At 39.6% G+C, this 24646-nt stretch overlaps 1 protein-coding gene and 1 pseudogene across 12 annotated transcripts; both read right to left on the bottom strand.

Moving 5' to 3' along the window:
- Window positions 1-569: 569 nt before the first annotated feature.
- Window positions 570-24646, bottom strand: RNF170 (ring finger protein 170). Of its 12 annotated transcripts, none has more exons than XM_060269048.1 (9): window positions 24552-24646; window positions 21828-23230; window positions 14465-14554; window positions 12203-12346; window positions 10997-11072; window positions 8866-8974; window positions 8177-8250; window positions 6638-6742; window positions 570-5310 (listed from the first exon to the last, which is right to left on the bottom strand). In XM_060269048.1, exons 3-9 carry the CDS (start codon window positions 14467-14469, stop codon window positions 5041-5043), a joined length of 783 nt encoding a protein of 260 aa, XP_060125031.1. In that variant the 5' UTR covers window positions 14470-14554; window positions 21828-23230; window positions 24552-24646; the 3' UTR covers window positions 570-5040. The 12 variants fall into 12 exon arrangements, with proteins under 12 accessions (XP_060125031.1, XP_034953336.2, XP_034953344.2 ...); XM_035097445.2 differs by having other exon boundaries at window positions 14465-14559; window positions 23181-23230; XM_035097453.2 differs by having other exon boundaries at window positions 23181-23230.
- On the bottom strand, window positions 10113-10231 carry LOC118075501 (5S ribosomal RNA; annotated as a pseudogene).

Genomic DNA, 24646 nt, shown 5'->3' with positions numbered 1-24646 from the left:
AGCCAAGCTATTAGTAACACCTGATATACCCCCCTACTGCTCATTAGTCACCTGCCAGCAATGAGCCATTCCATTAGCATTCTTGCTCCACTTTGCTCTTCCCTCTCCTGCTCTGCCGCTAATTAAGCATCTGTTCGCCAGGCAAAAACAAATCATCTCCTTATGAAGTCACAAAACATTTCATTTTCAGACAAAAAGAAATCTACTGTAAATAATAATTAAGGAGTCAGTGTTTCCCCCTCCCCCAATAAGAATAGAAGAACCAGATTGTCACCCAAGTCATTCCATATTTTTTTTTTTTAAGTTTCTGTTGAGTTGGGGAATGTTCCTTTCTAGGATTTGGGTCCTAGTGAGCCTTAGTGACTCACAGCTTTTCTCCGCAGCATATGGGGGAATTTGTACACAACAAATTTAGATTTGCTTTAATTTATCATGGAGCACTGTGGGCTCCTAAAGGGCTTCTTACCTGAATTTACTCTGATAACACTCTTATTTATCTCATCCACTCTCCCAAGGAGCCTCTGGGAAATATGAATGGAAAAGGATGTTCAAAATAACTTCTATTAAAAAAAAACCCCAGCAGCTTTTCTTTTGGGAATTCTTTAAGTGACAGCTTGCCCAGTACTAGTGATCTTCCCCAGCAATGCAGGGAATTCCGAGTGTGTTCTGGAATGTACTCTCTGTCCATGTCATACCCAAGTGGTTTAGGCAATGTAATCATTGATTTGAGTATGTGCCCTAAAATAAACTATTCTCTTTTGTAATGTGTGAAGGGGTTATTGTGGCAAATGCACAGGAAGTGAAGGATGGCAGACATCAATGGAAAAGGGGCTTCCCCAAGTGAGGTGGTGTTTTAATAGAACTTAATATTGAATTTTATATTGTTCTAACTTGTCCTGGGACCTTATTGCAAGATCAGGTAAGGTATCTAATAAACTCCACCACCACCACCTTTACATACTGCAATACAAAAATGTTTTTTAGGCCTGAGAAAATTCAGAAAAACCTACTAAGTCAACAAGCTACCATTCAAACATTTTAGATTTTTAATATTTTAAGGAAAGTGTCTGCAATAATTTTTTTGTGTCCGTAAACATGTTTCAAGGAATAAAGCATAAGATTATAGTGTTACAAATATGCAGAAATACAGTAAATGGACAAAAAAAAATCTTATTTCAAAGATGATTTATTTTCAGTAAATACATGAGCCAGCTTACATTTTGTGTAAAACGTCTATGGTAGCATGCTGCTTACAACTGCATAGATCTCTGGCAGCCTTTTTACACCAACTTTGGTCATTAATTGTTCCTCATATGAAAGTCAACTGACATAGTACTTGCAGCAAATAAATCAGTAGGTGACCTCAAGGTTGTTTTGGGAAATTGAGTGTGTGTGCATCAGAAAGCATTGTGTAGCCACTAGTGTCTTTATTAATACAGACCATTAATTAGCAGGGAAATGGAAGATAAAGAGATACAAGACAAGATTTCTGTTTGGAATATTTTCTCTTGTCCAAATCTTTATAGTTATTACTTCAATCATTTATTTTCTACAGGATTCATTCGTAAACTTTAGGATTTCTGGTTAGTGATTCTTTCAGATAATGTTTAAAGCTAATACTGTAAAAATCCATATTTTCCTCTGAATGAGAAGTGCCTTGCAATAAAACAGAAAAGCTCTCTTATCTGATTGTAATACTGCATCTGGCTTTTGAGCTGAAATGTTCTCCCCAAGTTAATGGATTTTTATTACTACCGGTATTAGGAATGAATGAAATTGCTACAGTATGTAGGGTCCCCAGATACGATTCAGAGGGATATATTAAAATATGCAGGCAAAAAGGGCAATGATTCCTGTAAAATAGTATTAGTTTGTTCATGCCCCACATCAAACATTATCCATCAAGGATGAGGAAGCAGATTTCCTTCTGGAAGAAAATCATCTCTAGAGCAATGCAGAAGAATGCACAATAGGAAATAAAAATTTCCTGTTATCTTCCACAGTTTTGTGTTGGCAGCAACAGCATGCATTTGAGATTATACAGAGATCATATGACTGATTCCATATTAAAATTATATACTGAGAATATAAAATGTTGATTTCTCCAGTTTTAAAAAATAAGAAATAAAGCCTTATCATTTGAAGCTAAAACAACTGAGCAGAAAAAATGAACAAGGTACCCTATAGGGAACAGGTGCAAGAGCGTGGGTGAGGCATAAGGCTCCAATAACTAAGGCTGGGCATAGTATCAGCGCTGCGAACAGGGATAGCTAAGTATAACAAAAATATTTGTATTATTTTTATGAGGTGGAAGAATGATTGCAGAGATTCCAGAAGTTGAGTGCTGAAGAGTGACAGGTGACGAGGTGTGATGTGGACTGAGCCCACTTCTCACATCAGCACCAGTGACAGACAAGGAAGGCACACAAAAGCCACTTGGAAGAAATTCTAAAGTTATGTAAAGGGACTTCCACTGATGATACAAGGTAAGACTTGAATGAAGAGAATTATCAGCACAGGTAGCAAACAGGGCATTAAGGCTACTAAAGAATACCGTACTGTGGTTACTGTAATCAGTTGAAATCTGTTTTTGTTCAAAGCAAAAATGGGTTGCATAAGAAGACTGTTCAGCCACCAGAAAATAAATAAGGCAATATGTACTAGGGTTTGACTCAACCTCTTTTTGCAACTGTTTTTGGATGTTTTAGAGGAACATCAAAGACTGAAACAGCCCACTTATATTCTTATATACTTTATTTTAGGCTTTACACTTCTTGACGCGCAGTAGTGCCTTCATATTTTCTTCCCCGACTTCTACATAGAGTTTGGGTTGACCAAAAAGAAACCAAGATTTGTATAGTGCATCAGGCTGGCATCATAGCCGAGGTAGGCAACACATCACTATCACATACTAGTGATGACAAGAGTAAGCAGAAGTATTGAAAGGAGCTAGAGTCAGCCTTACAAAACAGTAAAACTGATGGAGGTGTTTTCTCTTTTTAAACTCTCTTTCCTTCCCTTGTTTTTAACATTCATGTCAAGTAGAGAGAGAACAAACCAAATGTAAATCTCGAAACAGAATTAAATACATTCAAACATTTCCCCCAGCCATGATTTTGGAGATCTAAGACTAAGTTCATAGAAACAATTAACATTTGTGAGAATGAAATCGCCTTTGCATTTTAAGAGAACCTTTGCCTTGTTCATGCACAGGATCTTAAACTGAGACTAGAGAGAAACCTCCCCACTCTACAAAAGTTAGTATTTCAATGCACTTAACTTATATTTTGATACATGTTCATATGTTTACATTGTCACTCAAGATACCCTGCAAGGAAATGGATGCATGGACAACACAAATATTTCAAAATATGCTCTTGTCTGGAATATGTAACGAAGGGGATCAAATATATTTTCAATTACTTAGGGACTTTAATAGAAAAAGAGTAGAGTTAGTAAGTGAGGGATGAGTTTTCTTTGGCAAGGATTTTATCAAATTGAAGGAGTTACTGCCTTAAACAAAGCAACATGTTAAAGGAAAATTCATACCGGAGAGGACTGGGGTGAGATCCCATAGCCTGCTCCAGAAGATCCCATATCTTTCTCTCTTAAGGAGCTCTGTCTCTAGTGATGCCAAAATGCTGTCTTCCCAATGACCGTTTGAGGCAAGAACTGGCCAAACAAGGCTGTGACTTCATGATTGATTAAATGATAAGGAGCATTCCAGGCACAGTGGCCTCAAGTCCCTTCATCTAATTTGTGCATTTTGGGGTGTGTTTTGTAAATCTTGTACATAGGAATATAATAAAGGGATGCTATCTTTTCTCTTCCTGGGCTGTTCAAAGCACCAGTGCCAAAGTTCTTTGTATGTCCAAGATATAAGGGGGCAAGTGGCTCACAGATCAGTGCATGCCCAAGTGCAGTCTCAAACGCAATAGCATCAGGAGTGCTTCTGCACCTGTTCAACACTTCTCTCCTGCCTCAAGAACCATTTAAATTTGATGGAGGGTAAGCATCTCAAACAAGGTGTTTCATAGCATTTCAGAAAACACCATGTGATACAAGCTTAGAAGGTACGCACCCCGATTCTATGCATGCTTAATTGGAAGCAAGTCCCAGTGAGTTTAATAAGGATTACTTCTAAGCAAGCACACATGTAAGTACGGTATATCTTCTAGGCAGTGATAGGCCCCATTACGAGAAGTTATTTCAAGTATAACATTCAGTTTTAGATTTCAGCTAATCACTAGCAGATAGCATTTCACATGATCAGGGAGCCTAGTTTTGATTCAAGTTCAAAGGTTTAGTTAAGATTACATTATACTATACTATATATTCCCCTCTTGAGATGGGCTGTCTTTTATTTTATCCAAGCCATCATGTTGAACCTGCAATGTAAAAAGCAATTATCTGTAACACATACCATCATGAATCATGGCATGGACACATAGCAAGGTACAAATGTTATATGGAGAGATGTATGTAATTGCAGCTAAAACAATACTGTACTTAGAATGTTTGTGCAATAGTATGCTGCTGCCCAAGCTTGAGCACTTACTGCATAGGCAGAGATGCTAAACTAGTTTATTTAAAAAACCAACAATTCCCTCCCACTTCAGCACCCACAGTGAGACATTAAGCAGTCTTTGAAACTGTACATTGAATTAAAAAAACCTGTACACTGAGTAGTGCCTTAAATACATGTCCAGCTAAACCAAATACTTTTTTTTGTTAAACATTCAAAAAGAATTTCCCTTATAATTGGTGGTACCTTGAATAACATATAATTACTCATCCACTGTAAACATATGTAAGCAGTATATTACATATTGAATCAGATCTCTTTTTATATAACAAACACTGAAAATCCAGTTAGCTATCACCATTATGACAATTTTCGTGCTTACATAAGATGTTTGGCTAGAAGCTATTTAATAGCAGAAGCTGAAAATGTGTCAATATGATTATTTCATAGTGGCTCATTTAGTTAAGCACCCCCCCCCCTTAGTGCTCCTGAATGTTGGTCACTGACATTTGCCTTCATCTGTTCAGTCTCTGTGTTACAACCTCTCGGTACATTATAGATATATAGATGAGTAGCAGAAACACCACAAAGAAATCATCTAAAAACCCCAAAATTCCAAACAGGGCTTCGGGGAGAAAATCCAGGGGGGATGCCAGGTACAACAAAGCTCCCATGAGGCAGAGGAATATTCGGATGCGGAACATCCAGAAGAGACCGCCAACGGAAAACATTTCTCTGAATGCATGGCGCAATAACGTGGGCAAATCCATAATCCTTTCCATAATCTAAACAAAATGTAGAAATACCAATTTTTGGTAAATGTTATCTCAGGGACTTTTGACACATATATTACAAGCTCACATGCATTTACACAAATTGTAATATTGGTGAAAAAGCATGATAGTATAATTCCTTCTTGGACTGTGTCCATGACCCTTTCCCCCAGTACCTCCCTCTTAAAGATCTATATTCTCATTCATTGGGACTGTGAATATAAACAGCATCTTGGATCAGGTTTTTTTATATATACCAAGTGCAAGATTAAACAAACACATGGGAAAAACAAATTATTTTTCAAGGTTTTACATTCAGTACAAAACATACTTAAATAAGACTCAATATTGAAACATCACTTTCTCTAAGTGTTAGAATTCTTTATATCTCAACAATGCTTACCCAAAAGAACCCAGAAGGCAGACCAATATTATTAATCATAATAGATTGCAGAGGGGGAGTGTGAGAGAGTGTGGCTTGCCAAAGCATTGCTAATGGGTTGGGGCAAGATTTCAACAAGGAGCCTTTAGGCTTGCAGCTCCCTCTCTTAACTGTAACATAGCATAAACTCTTTTCTGACTAAGTTTGGTGAGTCTCTAAAGGGTTGTAAGACATACAAAAGCTGGGAACACTCCATGCCTGGGGCCTCTAAAGCTGGTATTTCTCAATTAAATTCCTTATTTTATTCCCGAAAATTCACCACATCAACAGGGATTATTATTGTGGGGTCCACAAATCTGGCTAGTTTTGCTGGCTGACCAAAAAAAATGTAGTTTCTGGATCCCTCACCACAAAGGTCATTGTTTACTTCCTTCACCTTTGCAACACAGTACAAATGCAAAGAGAATCCCTTGCTCCCTCACCGCAAATACAAGCTTATGGCTAGGAAAGGCGGCGGGGAAGATTGTTCCTAGAGTTACACTACACAGTGCATTATGGAAGCAGCCTCAGTTCTCCTCTCCATCTTGGAGCTAGAAAGGGATGAGGTGGGGACTAACCCTAGCACAAACGTGGGGACAAGCTCTTCTCCATCTCCAAGGTTGGAAGGACGACCGGACCTGTCTCTGAAGCCCAGTTGCAAAACCACAAACCCAGGCCTTTCTCTCCAGAGCTAAAGAACAAAGGTAGGGCTTGTCCTTTTGCTACTATCCTCTTGAGTACCTTCAAAGCACTATAGCCAAACAAGCCCATTCCTCCTTCCAACCTTAATGGTGGGGAAGGGCAGGGACTGGCGCCTGTGCTTGCAAGCCACTTCAGAGATACTCCAGCGCTCTGTAATGTTGTACTGGTGAATGGAATTTGTACCCCAGGTCCCACTGACTCTATCCCCACACATACCGATCTTGGCTGTCCTGAGAATCTCCTGTTGTAATCGTCAACAGCCTGAAGCACCTGCATAGCATCCTCTTGTTCCTCATTGAAGAGTGGTAAAAATAAAGTTACCTGAACACAATAGAGAATAGATCATTTAATACCTGCATGCAAACTCCCCCCCTCCTTTCCACTGCAGTGATTTTAAAACAGGGGTGAGGAACCTGTTGGCCCTCCAAATGTTGTTGGATTCTCAACTTCCATCCACCGCTCCTTCCATGGCCACTGCTCAGGAATGATGGGAGCTGAAAAGCCACAGGTTCCCCACCTAAATTTTAAAAGGTTACAGAAAAGCCATACCCTAACAAATGATATGCTCTAGCATAAGAACAAAATATGTACTGTAAATATTCCTACTAGGTGTAACTGGGGTTACACATACCATACAGATCAAACAAATTTGACAGTTCTGGAAACAAAGGTGTGAAGCACTTGCAAAGTAGTCCCATACACTAGAGTAGCATTATCCATAGTCCGAAGCAAAACAGGAAACAGCCCACAAGATAAAAATAGCATCTCACTATAAATATTCATCTGGATGGCTGCACAAAGGAGATTTTAAAACATGTTAAATTATTACCTGCGCATAAAATGTTACCAAGACTACACATGTCCCATATCACATTACACACAAACATGTATTATTACACAAACACATGTATCATTACAGAGGCATGATTTCCCAAGAACTTGAGCCTCGAGCTGTATTCTGCCATGGGAACTTTGCCTTAAATTTTGATTACAAAGGAGGAATAGCATCAGGCCACTGAATCCCCATGCAGCGGGAATCAGAGCTTTTAATTATTACAGAAATGCAAGACTATATAAGAATATATAGTATTAAATTCTATGTAGAATATAAACGTGGTTTTGTCAGTTTAGCGATATCTTCTCTTAGAGATAGAAGAACTTTAGACCAATCTTATGCTAGTTCTTCACAAATCTATGAGACTAAGCTTGCCATGGCATCTGTTTCATCTTGTTTCACTGTGTCTGCTTTGCCCCCTTTAAGATGCTTAGCTGCTATGATGTTCTCTCTGAAACAGGAATTACCAGGGAGGAAGAAATCCAGGAGTTTTTCGGTCCTGTGTTTGCTATGAGGCATATACCATAAGAACTGCTCACTTTGAGTACACTATAAAACATATAGATGGCAGCATGTTGCTATTATTTCGTGAGCTGGGACACAGCAGTAGGTTGTTTTGTAATTGATGATGACATCGCTATCCTCCCCACTTAAGAGATTTTTTTGAAATAAATGTCTTTAAAAAAAATTTTTTAAAAATGTGCAGGTGCTAAGGGATTATTAGTTGGCTTTGCTACAAAGGTAGATACTGCTCTGGGATTCATAATCTAAAATGATGCCTAGCATTAGATTCTAAAGCAAATGCTATTCTACTCAGGTATCAATGTTATTCTGTATATTCCTGAAACATAAACATGTAAAAACTTTGAAGAGAAAGTTACCAAAAGTTAACACCAGAGTTTTGAATATCAGCGTATTACCGTTTGCCTGCAGATAGGACAATGAATTGCACCTCCCCATGGACCACACCTCCAGTATGCAATAATGCAGGAACCTAAATAAAATGATACCATTACAATTTTCTTAAACTGACAGTATCCCAAATAGAAGTTGCTATTTCAACAAACACTCAAAAATGATGAGCTGATCCAAATGATAAGCTGAAGCAAAAGTGTCATTTTGTGGGGTGAAATGACTATTTTCTCCAAATCACATAAAATCATCTGTGCAAATCAATTTCTTAAGAAATCTTTACAAACAATATTGAAATAGGTGTCAATCTACATTTTTAAGTGATTGTCAGCTTTAAATGCCAATGATGCCTAACCTTTCTTATGAAACTGGTATTATGAGTTTCTGTGAGCCTCTTACACAAATATACATAATACCGGTATATATATATGAAGTGGGACAGGAATAAAAATGGGCAGTAATTTGATATATTCGCTATAGCAATTATCATTTATTTTTTGGACACAGTTTAAATACCTGTTAGAAACAACTAGTATCTAACACAGTCAGCTGAATGAAAACAATCAAAGGGGAATTCCATGCTGCTGGAAAACTAATCCACATTTTCATAAGCACCTTTTTCTGCACATCATTTACTCAACTCATCTTACCAGTGTAACAGAATGCAATAAGTAATGCAAAAACATATTTTGCTTACCACAAAAAAGATGTCCACAGTTTGTTTCAATGGGAAATGTAGCCTGTTGTAAACATACTGGGCATGACATATCAGTATAGAAACGTTGTCTGTCTTCAAGTACATTCTGCTGGAAGAAATGAGATGTGTCACCTGTTCAAGCAGAGCAAATTGCTGTACCTGCCAGAAGCTGCAAACTAATCCTTATTGCAAGAATTGAAGAATGTGTTTCTCACAAGTATATTTTCTGGACTTTATTCTTACATAAGAACAATCATACAGTAGAAAATGAAGGGCAGAAACCCAACTTGTTAGTCTACAGCAGGCACCCCCAAACTGCGGCCTTCCAGATGTTTTGGCCTACAACTCCCATGATCCCTAGCTAACAGGACCAGTGGTCAGGGATGATGGGAATTGTAGCCCGAAACATCTGGAGGGCTGGAGTTTGGGGATGCCTGGTCTACAGAGTCTAAAAAAGTAAAAACAAAACACTAAGATAATTAAAGCAAGGAGAATTTATTAAATTAATCTGTAAAACCAATGAGAAAACTATCTAACAATGTACCCTGAAAAGGCCTTGTTGGATTAAAAAAAGTCTTAAGGAGTTGGCTAAAAGAACCAATTGTTGGGTGTGGATTCCAAAGTATGGGTGCCACCACACAAAGTGCTTCCCTGGGTACTACGGTAATTAAATAAACTTGACCTAAGGGTTCAAGCAGGATGATACAAGGAAAGGCCACATTAACAACACCATAAAGGTTGCTGTGGAGGTGATTTTGTCCTCAAAGTGCCTAGCAAAAGAGAGTCAGCACATTCCCAGAAAGTTCAAGTCTTCTGTGTACTGAAGCTGGTTTCATCAGACCATGATGGACTACTCGCTGAAGAGTTCTAAAAGGTAAAGGTAGACCCTTGACAGTTAAGTCCAGTCGCAGACGACTCTGGGATTGTGGTGTTCATCTCACTTTAAGGCCGAGGGACCCTGCATTTGTCCGCAGACAATTTTTCTGGGTCATGTGGCCAGCATGACTAAGCCACTTCTGGTGCAACGGAACACTGAAACCAGAGCAGCGCACGGAAACGCTGTTTACCTTCCCGCTGGAACAGTATCTATTTATCTACTTGCACTTTTTTGGCGTGCTTTCAAACTGCTAGGTTGGCAGGAGCTCACCCCATCACGGGGATTCAAACTGCCAACCTTCTGATTGGCAAGCCCAAGAGGCTCTGTGGTTTAGACCACAGCGCCACCCATGTCCCACAAAGGAGGCAAAAGCCTACAGCACTCGGTATTCCCAGGCTGTCTCCCATCCAAGTACTAACCAGGCCTGACCCTGCTTAGCTTTCGAGATCAGACAAGATCGGACCTGTTCAGGGTAGTATGCCCATAGAATGAAGAGTTCTACCAAGTTGCTACGTTGGGATGTGACGGAGGCTATGAAGTAAACTTTATTTGCTGCCTACACCACCACACCGGAGGCATGATTATCTGTTCTAACTTGCTTGGAGTTGCAGATCAGGTTGACTGTCAGCTGGCACCACCTGCACCTTCAAAGCTCCCCATTCTCAGGCAAGCAAGGAGCCTGCTGAGAATGGGGAAGTCTCCTCACCTGAGGGATGGTTGTGTCTGTGTTTTTATTTTGCTTCTTCCTTAGCACCATTCCCTCATAGGACTGCACACATACAGAGTCATTGTTTCCTCCCTCTTTTGGGCTTCCTCCAACCCCCAAATGTTTCCTTTCTTTTAAATGTGTACCTCTGTCACTCTCGGTGTTGCCTCAAGCATGCCAATGCTTCCTTCTTGTGCATATGCTATGCCATTTTGTTTTCATAAGTCACAGCACCCATCCTTGAACTTGGAAAACAGAGGGAATAGTCTCCAGCTATTACAAAAGGTTCATGAGACATGAATTCTATTCTCCAGCATCCGTGTAATTATAACCAGATTTGGTTATAATAATAGCTGCCAAGTTTTCCCTTTTCTCACGAGGAAGCCTATTCAGCATAAGGGAATTTCCCTTAAAAAAAGGGAGAACTTGGCAGCTATGTTATAATCCATGAGGTTCAGATTTATCTACCTCCTGGTCATCACATGAGCAATTATCTGAGAGTTGGCACCAAATGCAATTTATGCAAGGAAGAGCAGATAGCATTATACCTGTTCTGATTGTATTTGTTGTCTAATTGCTCTCACTAGCTCTTGGTTTTCTGGATGAATAGCTGGGTGGGCATTTCTGTTAAGAGAAAATACAGTGCATAACACAACATGCTAACAAAACACTTCAAAATCAGAGCTATACACAATGGAATTCATCTAGCATGTTCAAAATTCTAAGATACTCCAATTAACTACAGGACAATGGCATTTTATGCAGTAGTAAGTCACTTGATCCAAACTTCAGAGCAAAATCCCCCCCGACCCAAATAGTAAGGGTAGTATCCAATGCTAGTCATACTCTCACAAGTAGACCCACTGAAATGAATGACCGTGACTACCTTAGGTCCATTATTTCAATGTGTCTACTCTGGGTAGAGCTTCATTAGACACAACTCTAACCCTATGTGTGTGGGGTTTTTTTTTTTTTTAAAAAAATACTATTAGCACATAAATGGAAAGCTTTAAAAAAAGAACCCTGTGTTCAAAGATACAATCTTACTAATTCTTACCTAAGAGTAAGTCCCACCAAGTTCAGTGGGAGTTACTTCTGAGCGGACATGCACATGATTGTGCTCTAGGATGAAAGTAATGCCATCATTCCCTTTTCCTTTATGTTAATGAATTTCTTATCCCCGTCAAAGTATTCTTCATTAGTTTTCTTCATGTATTAATTTTGAAAATGGGCTATCTTAAAGCTGAATTTTCAGTTTTAAGTAACAGCAGCTATGGAAACAGAGAACTTGGGTGGGAAAATATCAGTTTTATTATGCTAGTTAATGCTCCAAGCTAGCTAGGCAAAGGGTGTTAACATATACAATTTCTATGACTGGTTTTTCAGGTTAGGGTGTAGATATGTATATATATTTGTAACTCTGCAGTGCAAAGATGCTTTCTCTGTCTCCTTCCCCAATTTGGCTAGTGTTGTAAATATACTAAGTATGAGTAGCATGCAGGACTGGAGGTCATCTCATTTGGCCCCAAGCTCAGTAAAAACTTTGTGGGTGAAGGGAGATTTTAATCAACCCAAGTCTACTATTGACTTTATAGTTTGATTCTTTGAAGTGCTGCTTCCAATAATGTGCAGTCAAAAACAGGTGTGCTGTATCATTAAAAATATTTTAAATTACTTTAAATATATATGCCTGACACATTACAAATACAGTAGGTAATACAGTAGGTCATTGTCAAATACTACCAGTATCTCACCTTAAAAGCATGTATGCCAGTGCAGCAAGGAATGTGATGCTGAGCACCACTGCCAGCAGGACCTGGTCACTTATTCCTTCGATCATTGAATCACTATCTAGGATCAATCTCTGAACTTCTGTTTCTTGGTTGGCCATTCCAGAGCTAGAACCCAGGAAAGACATGCATTCGGATTTATACATGCACATAAAATTATTCATGCTTAGCTCACATCTACAACTAAAGAGGGCTAAACAAAAAACCCTTGAAGTTGCCACTGGTCTCCAAACTTTAAAATCAAACTGTATTCTGTGACAAGTTGGCACACTGGTAGATTTCCACATGGCCAAACACCATGTCACACATACCTTGCTAGAATTCTAAAACTCCATGGCATTTTATTGTATTTTAATCTTTGCTGGAAGCCGCCCAGAGTGGCTGGGGAGACCCAGCCAGATGGGCGGGGTACAAATAATAAATTATTATTATTATTATTTCATGTGGTGACATGTGCTTCATGGAGACAACCGGGACAATAGTCAGTGGGCATAGCCAATAGCCTAATGACACATCCAACACAATCCAGTCTCATTGGAAAGTATGAACTAGAAGTGACAAAAATCAAAAGCAGATAGACAAGCCATGTGCTACATAGTAAGAGAAGCACATATAATATGCATATATGCAGTATACGGCACTTATTATCCTTTAGAGGAGGTCAGTCCCATTTAACAGCTAGGCAGCACAGGCACAGTAATAAGTTATTAGTCCAAAATCAGTCAGTTAAGCTATGGCACAGAATTTTTGAAGCAGAAACAAGTAGTAATGGTGTGTGCTTCAGGGCATATACAGAGTGCTTTCCCCCCAGCATTAAAAAGCTGCAGCCTTCCCTGTCATCACAGAATTAAGAGGATTACAGGGTAATGGTATATCTGCCCTATAGATTAAAGCTCCAGCTTGAAATTGAGTACTAACTCCACCTCCATTGCCAGACAACTGAACCAGAGAACATATACACAGTGTCCCCCTCCATACAATAATCCATGCTTTGTTTTCCGTTTTCCAGCAACTCTTCACAAAAAACATGCTCTTTCTCCCTCCACTTGTGTTACAGACAGGCTGTCCTTACTTGTTCTCCTTTCCAAACTCCTCCCCCAAAGTCTGGAAACTTAATTTGTGCTAAGACATCACGAGGCCTTAGCCCAGGAGTCTGTTTTCCACACCAGGTCTGAGTCCTGGGGAAGTCCATCTGAGCATATGCAGGCCACCTTCCCCTTCCCACTGAACAACCGTGGTCTCCTGTTTGCTCACACACTTAGAATTCAAGTTCCTTCTGAATGGATGAAAAAGCCACTCCTTCTGCAATACAGAAGTACAATAATGTACTTTCACCCCCATTTTTATGCAATTTATCAAGATATCAGAGAAGTTGATGGCAGACTGATTCAAGCACTTTTCTCATCCAAACTACTCCTATCTTCCATCCTGACCACTTCAATCTTCTGTTGCACTGCCAGCTGGCTTTCCCAGTTTTGGGAGGAAATTAGCTAATAGTAAATGCATTTAATAAGGGACCCAGGTGGCGCTGTGGTTAAACCAGTGAGCCTAGGGCTTGCTGATCAGAAGGTCGGTGGTTCGAATCCCTGTGACGGGGTGAGCTCCCGTTGCTCGGTCCCAGCTCCTGCCAACCTAGCAGTTCGAAAGCACGTCAAAGTGCAAGTAGATAAATAGGAACTGCTACAGCGGGAAGGTAAACGGCGTTTCCATGTGCTGCTCTGGTTCGCCAGAAGCGGCTTTGTCATGCTGGCCACATGATCTGGAAGCTGTACGCCGGCTCCCTCGGCCAATAATGCGAGATGAGCGCGCAACCCCAGAGTCGGTCACGACTGGACCTAATGGTCAGGGGTCCCTTTACCTTACCTTTAAATGCATTTAATAACACTGAGGCTTCCCTTTATAGGGAAGCTTTTTAATGTGCAATGTTTTATTACGTTTTTATATATGTTGGAAGCAGCCCAGAGTGGCTGGGGCAACCCAGTCAGATGGGCGGGGTACAAATGAAAAAAAAAATTAGTGGTAGTAGCAGTGGTGAGATGTATAAATGTATTTAAAATGATAATTTTATGCCAATTTCTTTGCTTGCCTTCCCTTTTCCTTTTTATGCTTGGATAAATTGATTTTCAGATAAGCTTCCCCTCCTCAAAGGACATAACTGAAAATGCTAATGGATAAATCCTTTTGTTTAGTGATATGACATTGACAACATCAACTTCTTCTATTTACCTCATCTGGAAGACTCAGCACCATGTCATTAGCAGCTCTCTTCAGGCCCACAGCAAATGTCTCACACACAGTATCTGAGAAACCGCTGTGCTGTACTTGGAAAAAAGAGAATATTTTCAGGCTACTTTTTAAAATATACTTCAACGCAGCATATGATTACATTATTTTCGCACCTGCAGATATAGGCTTGAGTCATTTCTATGCCCACATAGAGTAAAGTGCAGCTGTATGTATATAAAACAAGTCAGGTCTGGATGGAATCATCCCTATCCACTCAAGAAACATACAGAGGTGCAAACATTAAGAAATTGAGGTGAAATTTGACTACCTTTAGAAAGAGCTAACATTTATAAAGCCATGATTGAAACAATATAAACAAGTAGGCAGAGGCTTTTTAAATGGCTGCCCAAAATTATGGAGCTTCCTGTCAGAGACATAGCCAAGTCCAAGCTGTCACATAATGTGAAGAACTATTTACCTCTTTGGGTTTGTTTTTGTGGGACAAGAAATCAGGTTTACACTGACGTGGGGCTGCTTTTAAAAATGCATATTTGAGATTGACTGGATTTTATTGTACCTCAATAGGATCTCCCTATAATCTGTTAACATTTATTGTAACACATTCCGGTACAAAGCTGAGCCATAGCTACATGGAGACGATCTTTCACTATTGTCCTCCAATTCACTGAGGTCTCCTACATAATGGGCTAGTGAAAGGAATAGACAGATGTGAGAAACTGTCTTCACTGAATCACACAGAACAGTGCTTAATCAGTTGACGTATATAAAAAATGATGGTAAAAGTTATTTTATCCAAGAAAAGAACATTTGCCCTATATTTGTCCTATATTTGATGGGACAATTCCTTTTCTTCATGTATTGGAGCTGGCAAACATGTAATACTGCCAGTTCCAAAGCCATGGGTTAAGCAATCAAGAACAACTACTCCTTCCCTATGGAGCAAATGTTTTGTTGGGCCTAACCCATGGTTAGCTGTTGCGTGGGAAGTGAGATGAACTTTACTTAACCCTAACAGGGATGTGCTTGAAATAGGATCTGAAACCATGGTTTCAAGTTGGTTAAAGAGGAACCATAGTTAACCCTAAACTACAATTGGGTTAATGTTACTACTGATCAGCTTGCAAAGGTACATCCAGCAGGGGAATTGCATTTAAAAAGGAAGAGAGTATGGAGAAGAAAATATGCACATAACCTGTGAGTCACAATATTTTGAACAGTACTTGGTTAAGGTATGCATCCAAGGAAAGGAGACAGACCAAAAGCAACTGCAGTCTCATCAGTGTTTACAAATATACATACATATACTGGTGAGTGCTATTAAAAGCAGAAGCATTTACTTATATCTAGCAAAACCAGGATGACAGTTTGCTACGAAAATCAAAAACACAACAAGAAAGCAAAGTGCAGGGGAGAAAAACAATTTTCTTGCCTTTAGCTAATAGAATTTATGAAGGCTGATTTAGTTTACTGGCCCTACGGCAAAAAACTCAAGTTCTTCACATTCTTTTTTTATTTCCATTGCTTCTTGAATAAGAACAAAGCACCACAAAACAGCTACATTTTAATTACAACAGATGCTTTTATTATTGTGAGCAAAGTTTTTTTTAAAAAAGCACTGGATTTTAAGGTCACAAAAAACATGTTGGTGCATATGTGTTATTTCACTAGGCTTTTGAATACCGTAGATAGCTACCGGTAATAAGAGACACTGAAAATACTTTGTTAAATGCTTCTCATGTGGTAAAGCTGGAAATCTGCCACATGGCATGGTTCAGAAATACTTAGAATGCCCTCCAGTGCCTGATGGAATACAATAACTAATTGTAACTGGCCAGTCAAAATAAAATGAAATCTTAATTGCATCTGCTTAGCCTTAGAGGCAGGTCCAGCTAATTTCAGCACAAGCGTTACGTAATTTCAAATAATGTGCCCTGATCTTTTTATATCCTTCCAGAGTAACTACATTTATTGTACTCCTTTCTTAATGTTAGATAAAAGACTCCTATACCCTCTCACCAGGGAGTAAGTCCCATTGAACTCAATTAAATATAGTTTTCAGTAGACCTTTATAGGTTTGCACTGTCAGATGGCAGTGGCAAACCACAGCTTCTGCTCTTCATGTAAAATGCACAATGGGTATGTAAGACTCTTAATATTTGAGTATACAAGTAGCCCTTTTCTATAGCTGCCTTGAATACTTGTTGTCTGATAATCTGCATTCCTGAGTTCATCAAGGCCATTTTAATAAAAAAAGACTTAAATTGGCTTTTCTGCGGCTCACATCTGTGTGATGGGGAAAGCAACAAAAATGTATGTAAGAGTTATCTTCTGTACTGTCATTTTCTATTTCCAGGAGGATCAATTTAAACTGAACAATAGAAACATGGTGAAAAATTAATTTATAACATTTAACTGATTGCAAACTCCTATAATTAACTGTTTTGGAATCTTTTTTGCCCTGAATAGTTTGGCTGTGTAGTAAAGCACAGGCAGGGGTGTCTATAGTGTAACCATTATAATTTAAAGAAAGTGAGCTTAAATAAATATGCTGATCACCTAACCAATAAGTGTAAAAGCAAAATGCCAACATTTTGTCCCATTCTTCCAAGGTGTGATCACACTTTAGCATGACCAAGAAAGAAAAACTAAATAGAGGCGTGCAGATAAGAGTGAATACCGGTACTTTATTTTGTCTAGATTTCAGCTTCATCAGATAACCCAGGTTCTAGTATCATACAAGAGGCAGTAAAACCTTTCCCTAGCCATTTTCTCCACACCATGCATAATTTACACGTCTCCCAACCTCTTTTCTAAGTTAAAAAACTCCAAGTGACCAAATATCCTTTTTGATGTGCAGCAATCAGAACTTTACAAAGTATTATAACTGTAGCATCCATTTCCTCTCTAGCGAGTGGGAAGTTCAATAGTAGGAACGAGTACGGAAAAATTATCTGCTTCTCACTTTCTTTTAGCTACCCTTTTACATCATGCATGCAGCACAATCCAAGAACTTCTGTTATCTGCTGTTCAGTTTCATTGCTTCACTTTTCACATGGGTTGCTCATTTCACGGTTTTTCAAATCCTTGAAAGATACTAGGAGAGGTACAGTTGCTGCTGTGCCACTATATGGCATGCCTGGATCTTCTGCCCATCAAATTAGGCAAGCGTAAGTGGCAGGGTGGATAAAAATCAATGATTTTTTTTAAAAAAAACTAAAAAACGGATTTTTCAAATTTAAATCGGATTTTTTTAAATGAAATGCTTTTTGAGGAAAATATATTACCGTCCAAAGGTTATTCCATCATGAAATAAAGATTAGATTTTTAATTATGTAGAATAAGGTTGTATATGTTTAATTTTTTTGGTAAATAAATTCCATTAATCCATTCACAATGTCATGCTCTTCCAGAGGTTTTTGTAAGATTATTGGGCAGTTTCTCTGCCTACAAGATATTATCACAGATGCTTGGTTTACTTTTGCAGTTCTCAAAACTGAATTTGACTCAGCAGAGATCACATGCCTCTTCTTCACAGCAAAAATGTTATAACATGAGCAGAGTTGAGAAAAGAGACCTTAATCCTATTGTTCTACAAACCTATGAATACAGAATCAAGCCCTTCAGTGCTAAGCTTCAAGTTCAGTGAATAGAAACAATATTTTTCTGATTGTTTGGAGTGGACAGTATTTAAGTTTTTCATGTGTAGGCTGGGCTGACAGTCTAAGTTTCTTTAAATATATATATTTTGTTTTTGTTTAGGATTTTTTTGTTTTGGATTTTTTTAAAGCAAATAACATATGCTGTAATGTTATTGTTTCAGTTGAATAAATATTTAAATTGTTATTATTAAGGTAATGATTATTTTTCTCCTTCCTAAGTACAACAGAAAAGGTTGTCCAAATATGAATGATTAACCTATTAAACTGGGGATAAAAAAACTAATATGAAAAGTTGTTATTCTAAAAATCTTCATCTACTAGCCTATTACATCTACCAGCCTTCACCTACTAGCCTATTCTACATAAAGAATTTGTCTTTATGTAGAAAACTATGATTTAAATCAAGCCTTACTGACTAGTGATTTAAATCGTGATTTAAATCAGTTTGATTTAAATCAAATCCACCCTGGTGAGTGGTTACATGTCAAACTGACGATATTCACCTCCATCAGACAAAGTTCAATCTGTGATAAAATTTTAATTTCTGATTAAAATTTCAATCAATTAATTTAACATTCAGATAAGACCAATTAAAGCTAAAGCCTTAAAATTAGAGAAAGATTTCTCTACTGCAATTCACATTTTATAAGATTGTTCCTTGAAGATTAACCAACTGTTATCTTCTACACCAGGGGTCCCCAGACTACGGCCCGGGGGCCGGATGCAGCCCAATTAGCCTGCCAATCCGGCCCGCGACGACCCCCGCCACCCGCTCTTACGGTGCGCAGCGCGGCAGCGCTCTTCCGGGTTGGGAAAAAAGCGCCGAAAATCCTTTGTGCGCATGCGTATGGGCCTCTCCCGACCCGGAAGAAGTCATTTCTGGTGCACTTCCGGGTCGGGGGAGGCCCACGCGCATGCGCACAACAGATTTTTGGCGCTTTTCCCACCCTGGAAGCGCGCCGCCGCGCCAGTAAGCACCCGTGCACATGCGCACGGGCGCGCACTCCCCCGCCCTCCGGCCCGCCACGCAATTGGCGCGGTGGGAACCGGCCCAAACGCTGGTAAGTCTGGGGACCCCTGTTCTACACCACTGACTTTCAGATTTTCTACATTCAGAAAACTTTTTAAAGAATGCCTGTCTGCTGAGGAACCTGAGCATCTACTATTGAACCCTCTGTGTACTGCAGAGAATTCCGGGGCCTCTTCTGGGGCAAATATTTGCTTCACCAGCAGCCTATACCAACTAAATTACCCTAGGCCTATGGAATGCCAACCTTTTGGGGCTAGTGATCACTGTCACAAAATAGATATCAAGGGACTTGCTAGTTATAAAAGCTGGTGCGGGTACCTTGCTAACAATTTGCCCAAGACACTGAGAACAAAGCAAAGCTAGAGTCTAACCCCATGAACCCAAATCCAATTTTTAATTTGTTGATAATCTGTTATCTAGAGTAGATAGCTTGTGGGTCATCATGGCAGCCTTATTGAAGCAGCATGGCTCCCGCAGGAACCTCCCATTCCTATCTTAACTCTGCAAGTCAAGATAGCAGAGAAAGGTTGGTAGGGATACCTTTTCATGGAATTCCACAATTTTGCTGAAGAACGTAAGTGTTTCCTATAATACAGTTTGGAAAACAGTGGTCTGTATTAGGGGTTCTCAAAATTTCTACCTTCAGGGCCCACTTGAGAGGTTGAAAATTACCGAGGCCCATCAGTCACAAAATGGTGGTGCTTGGGCAGAACCAATAACATAATGGCAGCAGATGGCAATTTCCAAAGTGGATTGTATAGCAATAGAATATGCAGTTAGTAATTGCCAGCTGATTATGCCAATCTTTGTCTTTATCTGCTTCCTTTGTGTTAATAGCTCTGCTCCTGCACCATTTAGTGACTGGGTTGGGGCGGGTGCTCAATAATTTTCAGCCTGTATGTGGGGAGAACCCCTTATGGTAGAGACATTACTTAGTTTAGAATAGGGAGTCAAATCAAACCTGAATCAAAAACCAGAATGAACATTTCCTCCCCTAAACCATAAGAGAACTGAACCATAACAGAAAGTCTCTGTTGAGTATGAGCTACAACGGAACTTAAAAAACAAATATAAAAAAATAAGTATTCATCTAAGCAACAAAATTCCTGATGTAGTATACTCTCTGACTCACACAATACCAGAACAAGCGCATAAAATAAACCCAGTGTGTGGGAGGGTTTATATCTTGATGGAGGAGGTAACAAGCCTTCCTCCAAGAAAAGGGGGAAAGATACCACTGCTGGATTTGGCTATGTGTGTTCAGCAAAATGCCTGAAGACACCTTTAGTTGCAACACTGTTGGCTTGCTCCATTGCAATGAGCATCATGTGCCTTTTAAATTTCTCATGTGAACCTGAATTGTACTAGTTACATTATGTGTACCAAATCAGTTGCTGAACTTTTATTGGCATGAATTGGTACCAAACCAGAGCAACTGAACATGAACCCCCAAAATTAATGCTTTTATATTTTTGTTTACACATGGGAACCAAAAGGCAAAGAAAACCAAGAACAAGCAGTATGTGTATCCCAGTCCTACTAAAGGCACAGATGAATTCAAGACTCATGCTACTCAGAAAAGATGTCTGATCTATTGATATGTTAATGTATTATGTTAGCACTCTGAAAAGCCCACAGAATGTTCTCACTGTTCTGAGCACCAAGGTGCATCCCTTCCTAAGCCGGAGGACATCCAGAAAGAACATCCTGTATATGGTAGCTAAAACTGTTCTTAAGAAGGGAAGATGTATGAATTGCCACCACACCTCTCATCAGGCAAGAAAGAGAAACTACATTCATGCTGAATGATTTCTTTCTCCATTGACAACAATTCAAAGGTTTGATGCTACCTTCTCATACTGTGTGTTTACTCTCTTTCATATTTACAAAGGCACAACAGGGAACTAGAAGGTTCCAATAAGCATTTTGAGTTATTCTTCCCTAGAGGTTGGCAAATAATGCTGAAAATAATGCTGAAAACTAAGAATGGCCTGGAATCTTTGATAATATATTCCTTTTTAGGAAGAAAACATCCTTTTTTGTCTACAGGTAACTCTAAATTTATGCAGGGGTTATGTTCCAAGGATAGCATGTAAAGCCAAAATCACATATACCGTATATTCCGGTGTATAAGACTGGGAATATAAGACGACCCCAACCTTTCCAGTTAAAATGCAGAGTTTGGGTTATACTCGCCGTATATGAAATACGACCTGGGGAATAAGATGACCCCCGACTTTTGAGAAGATTTTCCTGGGTTAAAAAGTAGTCTTATATGCAGGAATACACAGTAGTCAAAACACATTGGGTTCCATGGCAGGTGTGATTGTCAAAATCCCGCCCCCTCCCTGAACAACCACCCCTTTTCACTCCCCCTTTTTATTTACAGAGCACATAAAACCGAATGTGGGCAAGTTTAATTGCATAAGTTGCAAGTTACATGTACTGTACTTCATTTACTCAGTGTCTTTACTACACTGTTAAGAGCCTCACATCAATTATCTACACAATAAACGAAGAGACACAAATATATACAAACTGAATCTATACAATATAGATCTTAAAGGATAATTAAATATAACAATGCAATACAGCTTAAACATTGAAATAAATGTTCCAGGTAAAGACTTAGGAAAATCATTTTAAAACTTACCTACAACATTCAATGTTTTGGAATAAGAAAATAAAACAATCTGGAAGGACCCAATGCAACCTCCATTTCAGTGCAGGATATACTAGATTTCAAGAATCTCCAATAAATGTTGGCCTATACTATTTTGATTGAGGTGCTTCTTACATACTGTATTAGCAAATTCTAAATGTGAGTGCACTATCTCTTTGTGACTACAATAAGGACACATAGTGGACATAATTTTAACCACCCTGGCACACTCAAAATCTAAATGATGAAGGAGTGTATTTCACCATCAGCTTATATGTGGAACAGAAAGCTGGTTCAAGTTAAAGAGTAACTTCTAAAGGGTAACTTGAGTCAAATTTTATTCTTATTATAAAAATACTTTGTAACTGCTTTGAGAGCCTATTTGGGTTATAAAGCAAGATACAAGTATCCAAAGGAAATACTGTAAACAAAAACTATTTCCTGTTCATTAGCATGAAGAACTGTATAACGTTGTGATTATGTATACATGGTATTTTACTGAAGGGTGCACCCCACCCCAACCACTCTCGGTGCATGTTTCGGATACAGCAGGAATTCTAGCTGGTTTTTTATATTATTATATAGTTGTCTACATGGTCCTTTATAGATTAACATAAATGAGACAAAACAAAAAATAAAAAAATCCTTAAATTAAAGGAGCATCCTTAGAAACCAATTAAGTTTGTCATAGGTATGAGCTTTCGTGTGCATGAACACTTCTTTAGATAACAAACTTAGTTGGTCTCTAAGGTGCTACTGGAAGGAATTTTTTATTTTATTTTTTGTTTCGACTACGTCAGACCAATACGGCTACCTACCTGTAACATAAACTAGACAGGTATCTACCTAGAACATTTAATAAATAAGCAGAGAATGAGCAGAGGTGTCAGTAAATGAAGGGCCACAGCTCAGTGGTGCAGCTTCTGCTATGCACAAAGAAGGTCCCAGTTTCAATCCCAGGTAGAATTAGGAATATCCCTAGTCTGAAATCCCAGAGAGCTGTTGCCAGTCATTGTAGACAATACTGAGGTTGATGGACCAATGGCCTAACTTGGTATAAAGAGTCTGCAATGATTTGTACTTAGTAGTTTGTAATTACAGTAGGTGAGAGAGTTGAATCAACTAATGAACTGGTTGCTGAAGCTGCTTTACGAGCATTAAACTCCAAGCCGTGTAAAGCTTCTCTAGGGGTAGCAAATATTTGGCCCTCTAGATCCTCCTGGGCCTCCAAACAGCTGCACCCCCCATGACCAAAAGGACCACAAGCTCTCATTTGAAGCACAGAAGTAGACTCCTAAATTCCCCCTCCCCCAGGGTCAGAAAGCAACAATAAACCCAACATACCTCTGTAGGTCTTTCTCCTTTGCAATCCCAACTGATATTTAATAAAGTTTCTGCAAGAACACAATTGTTAATTTCAGTGGGGCTTGCAAGAGCAAGTTTTCCAATAAATTGTACCTTGTGAACCATAATTCAGTACAGTAGTAGTTAGCATGAGTCATATGCAGCAGGTCCCAAGTTCAATTCCCTAGTAAGCCCGCCCTGTTAAAGGCACCAGGTATCAGGAGCTTGGAGAGATTTCTGAGGCCTGGAGAGTTGCTGCCAGTCAGAGTAGACAATACTAGGTTAGATGGATATTCGGTGTGACCAGGTAGAAGGCGAGTGTGTATGTGTGTCATTTTCTACCTTGGAGTGAGGAGACGCATGAAAATGCAAGAGTAACAAGGCAACTCTTGAAGGCACGAAAGCACTAGTGGCTGAGAAGCGCCACGTTATTCCCAGTTAATCCCAGATAGGAGTTTCACTGTATTTTTTACACACCCTAATACAGCACCACCCAAAAGAGAAGTTCTCAGAGTTTACCCTCCAGAGTGCACAAGACTCAAAACTGGGACTGCATATAGACCAGATCCATTTTCAGATCTCCTTTCTTTCCTCAACCACCATAAGGAGTGCAAACCCCCCCCACCACCTCAAGGTAAATTTACACCCACCCACTCAAAACGCAGCTGCTTACCAGAAAAGCAATTTCAGCAGTAAAAAAACAACCAGCCTCGCTTAAATCAAAGTTTTCTAGCGCAAGCGGCATGGAATAAAGCATTTCAATACTTTATGGGGACGAGAAATGCGTTTCCCCAAACTTGTGTCGTTTCTCCAGCTGTGTTTTGTTTTTTTGGACTACAGTTCCCACCATCCTTGACCACTGGTCTTGCTAGCTAGGGATGACGGGAGTTGTAGTCCAAAAAAAAAAAAGCCAGCCGACGACCCAAGTTTGGGGAAACGCCCCTTTACAGCGAAGTACTTCTGCCCTGCCAAATAAAAATACAGTAAAATAAAACCAACGGGGTGTGGGATAAAACTCCCCCTATTCATTTCAGTGCATCCTCTCCCCTAGCAAATATTTCATAATACCGTTTGAGAGGCCTGGCGCGAAGGAACCCTAAAGTTACCTCCCTCCCCCCCAAAAAAAATACTAAGTTTTTTTCCTAAAAATCTCGTTTCTCCGACCTAGTCACCCCTGAGAACCGTCAGGACTCGGAATAAGGATCACGTCCCGCCGAGGGGGCTCAGGAAAAGCTGCCGCAGCCCAAGCGAACACGAGTGGGAAGAATATTCAAAGGAAAGGATATGGCGGGACAGGAGCCGGCCCGCGCCGGGAAAGAGCGCCAAAGTGAGAGCGGCGGGTCGCCTCACGAGCGCTCGGCCACTCAGTACCTCAGCTCCTGACGGGCTCAAGCGAGGCCTCTTGGCAACCAGAAGCAGCGGCGGCGGCGGCGGCGGCAGTGTCAGCCTCGGCCGCTCCCCCCCGC

This window comes from Zootoca vivipara, chromosome 16 (assembly GCF_963506605.1).
Source record: "Zootoca vivipara chromosome 16, rZooViv1.1, whole genome shotgun sequence".
Taxonomy (NCBI): domain Eukaryota; kingdom Metazoa; phylum Chordata; class Lepidosauria; order Squamata; family Lacertidae; genus Zootoca; species Zootoca vivipara.
The sequence above is the reverse complement of the archived record's forward strand: the minus strand, read 5'-3'. Positions and strand labels throughout refer to the sequence as shown.

Bases quoted from the DNA above. Each gene is read 5' to 3' on its own strand.
- RNF170 (XM_060269048.1), bottom strand. The intron at 8,975-10,996 runs GTATAATGCTAT...CATTTCTTCCAG, and splicing joins AACAAATACAATCAGAACAG to CAGAATGTACTTGAAGACAG. The intron at 5,311-6,637 runs GTATGTGTGGGG...CATTTTGTTTAG, and splicing joins TCTCAGGACAGCCAAGATCG to ATTATGGAAAGGATTATGGA.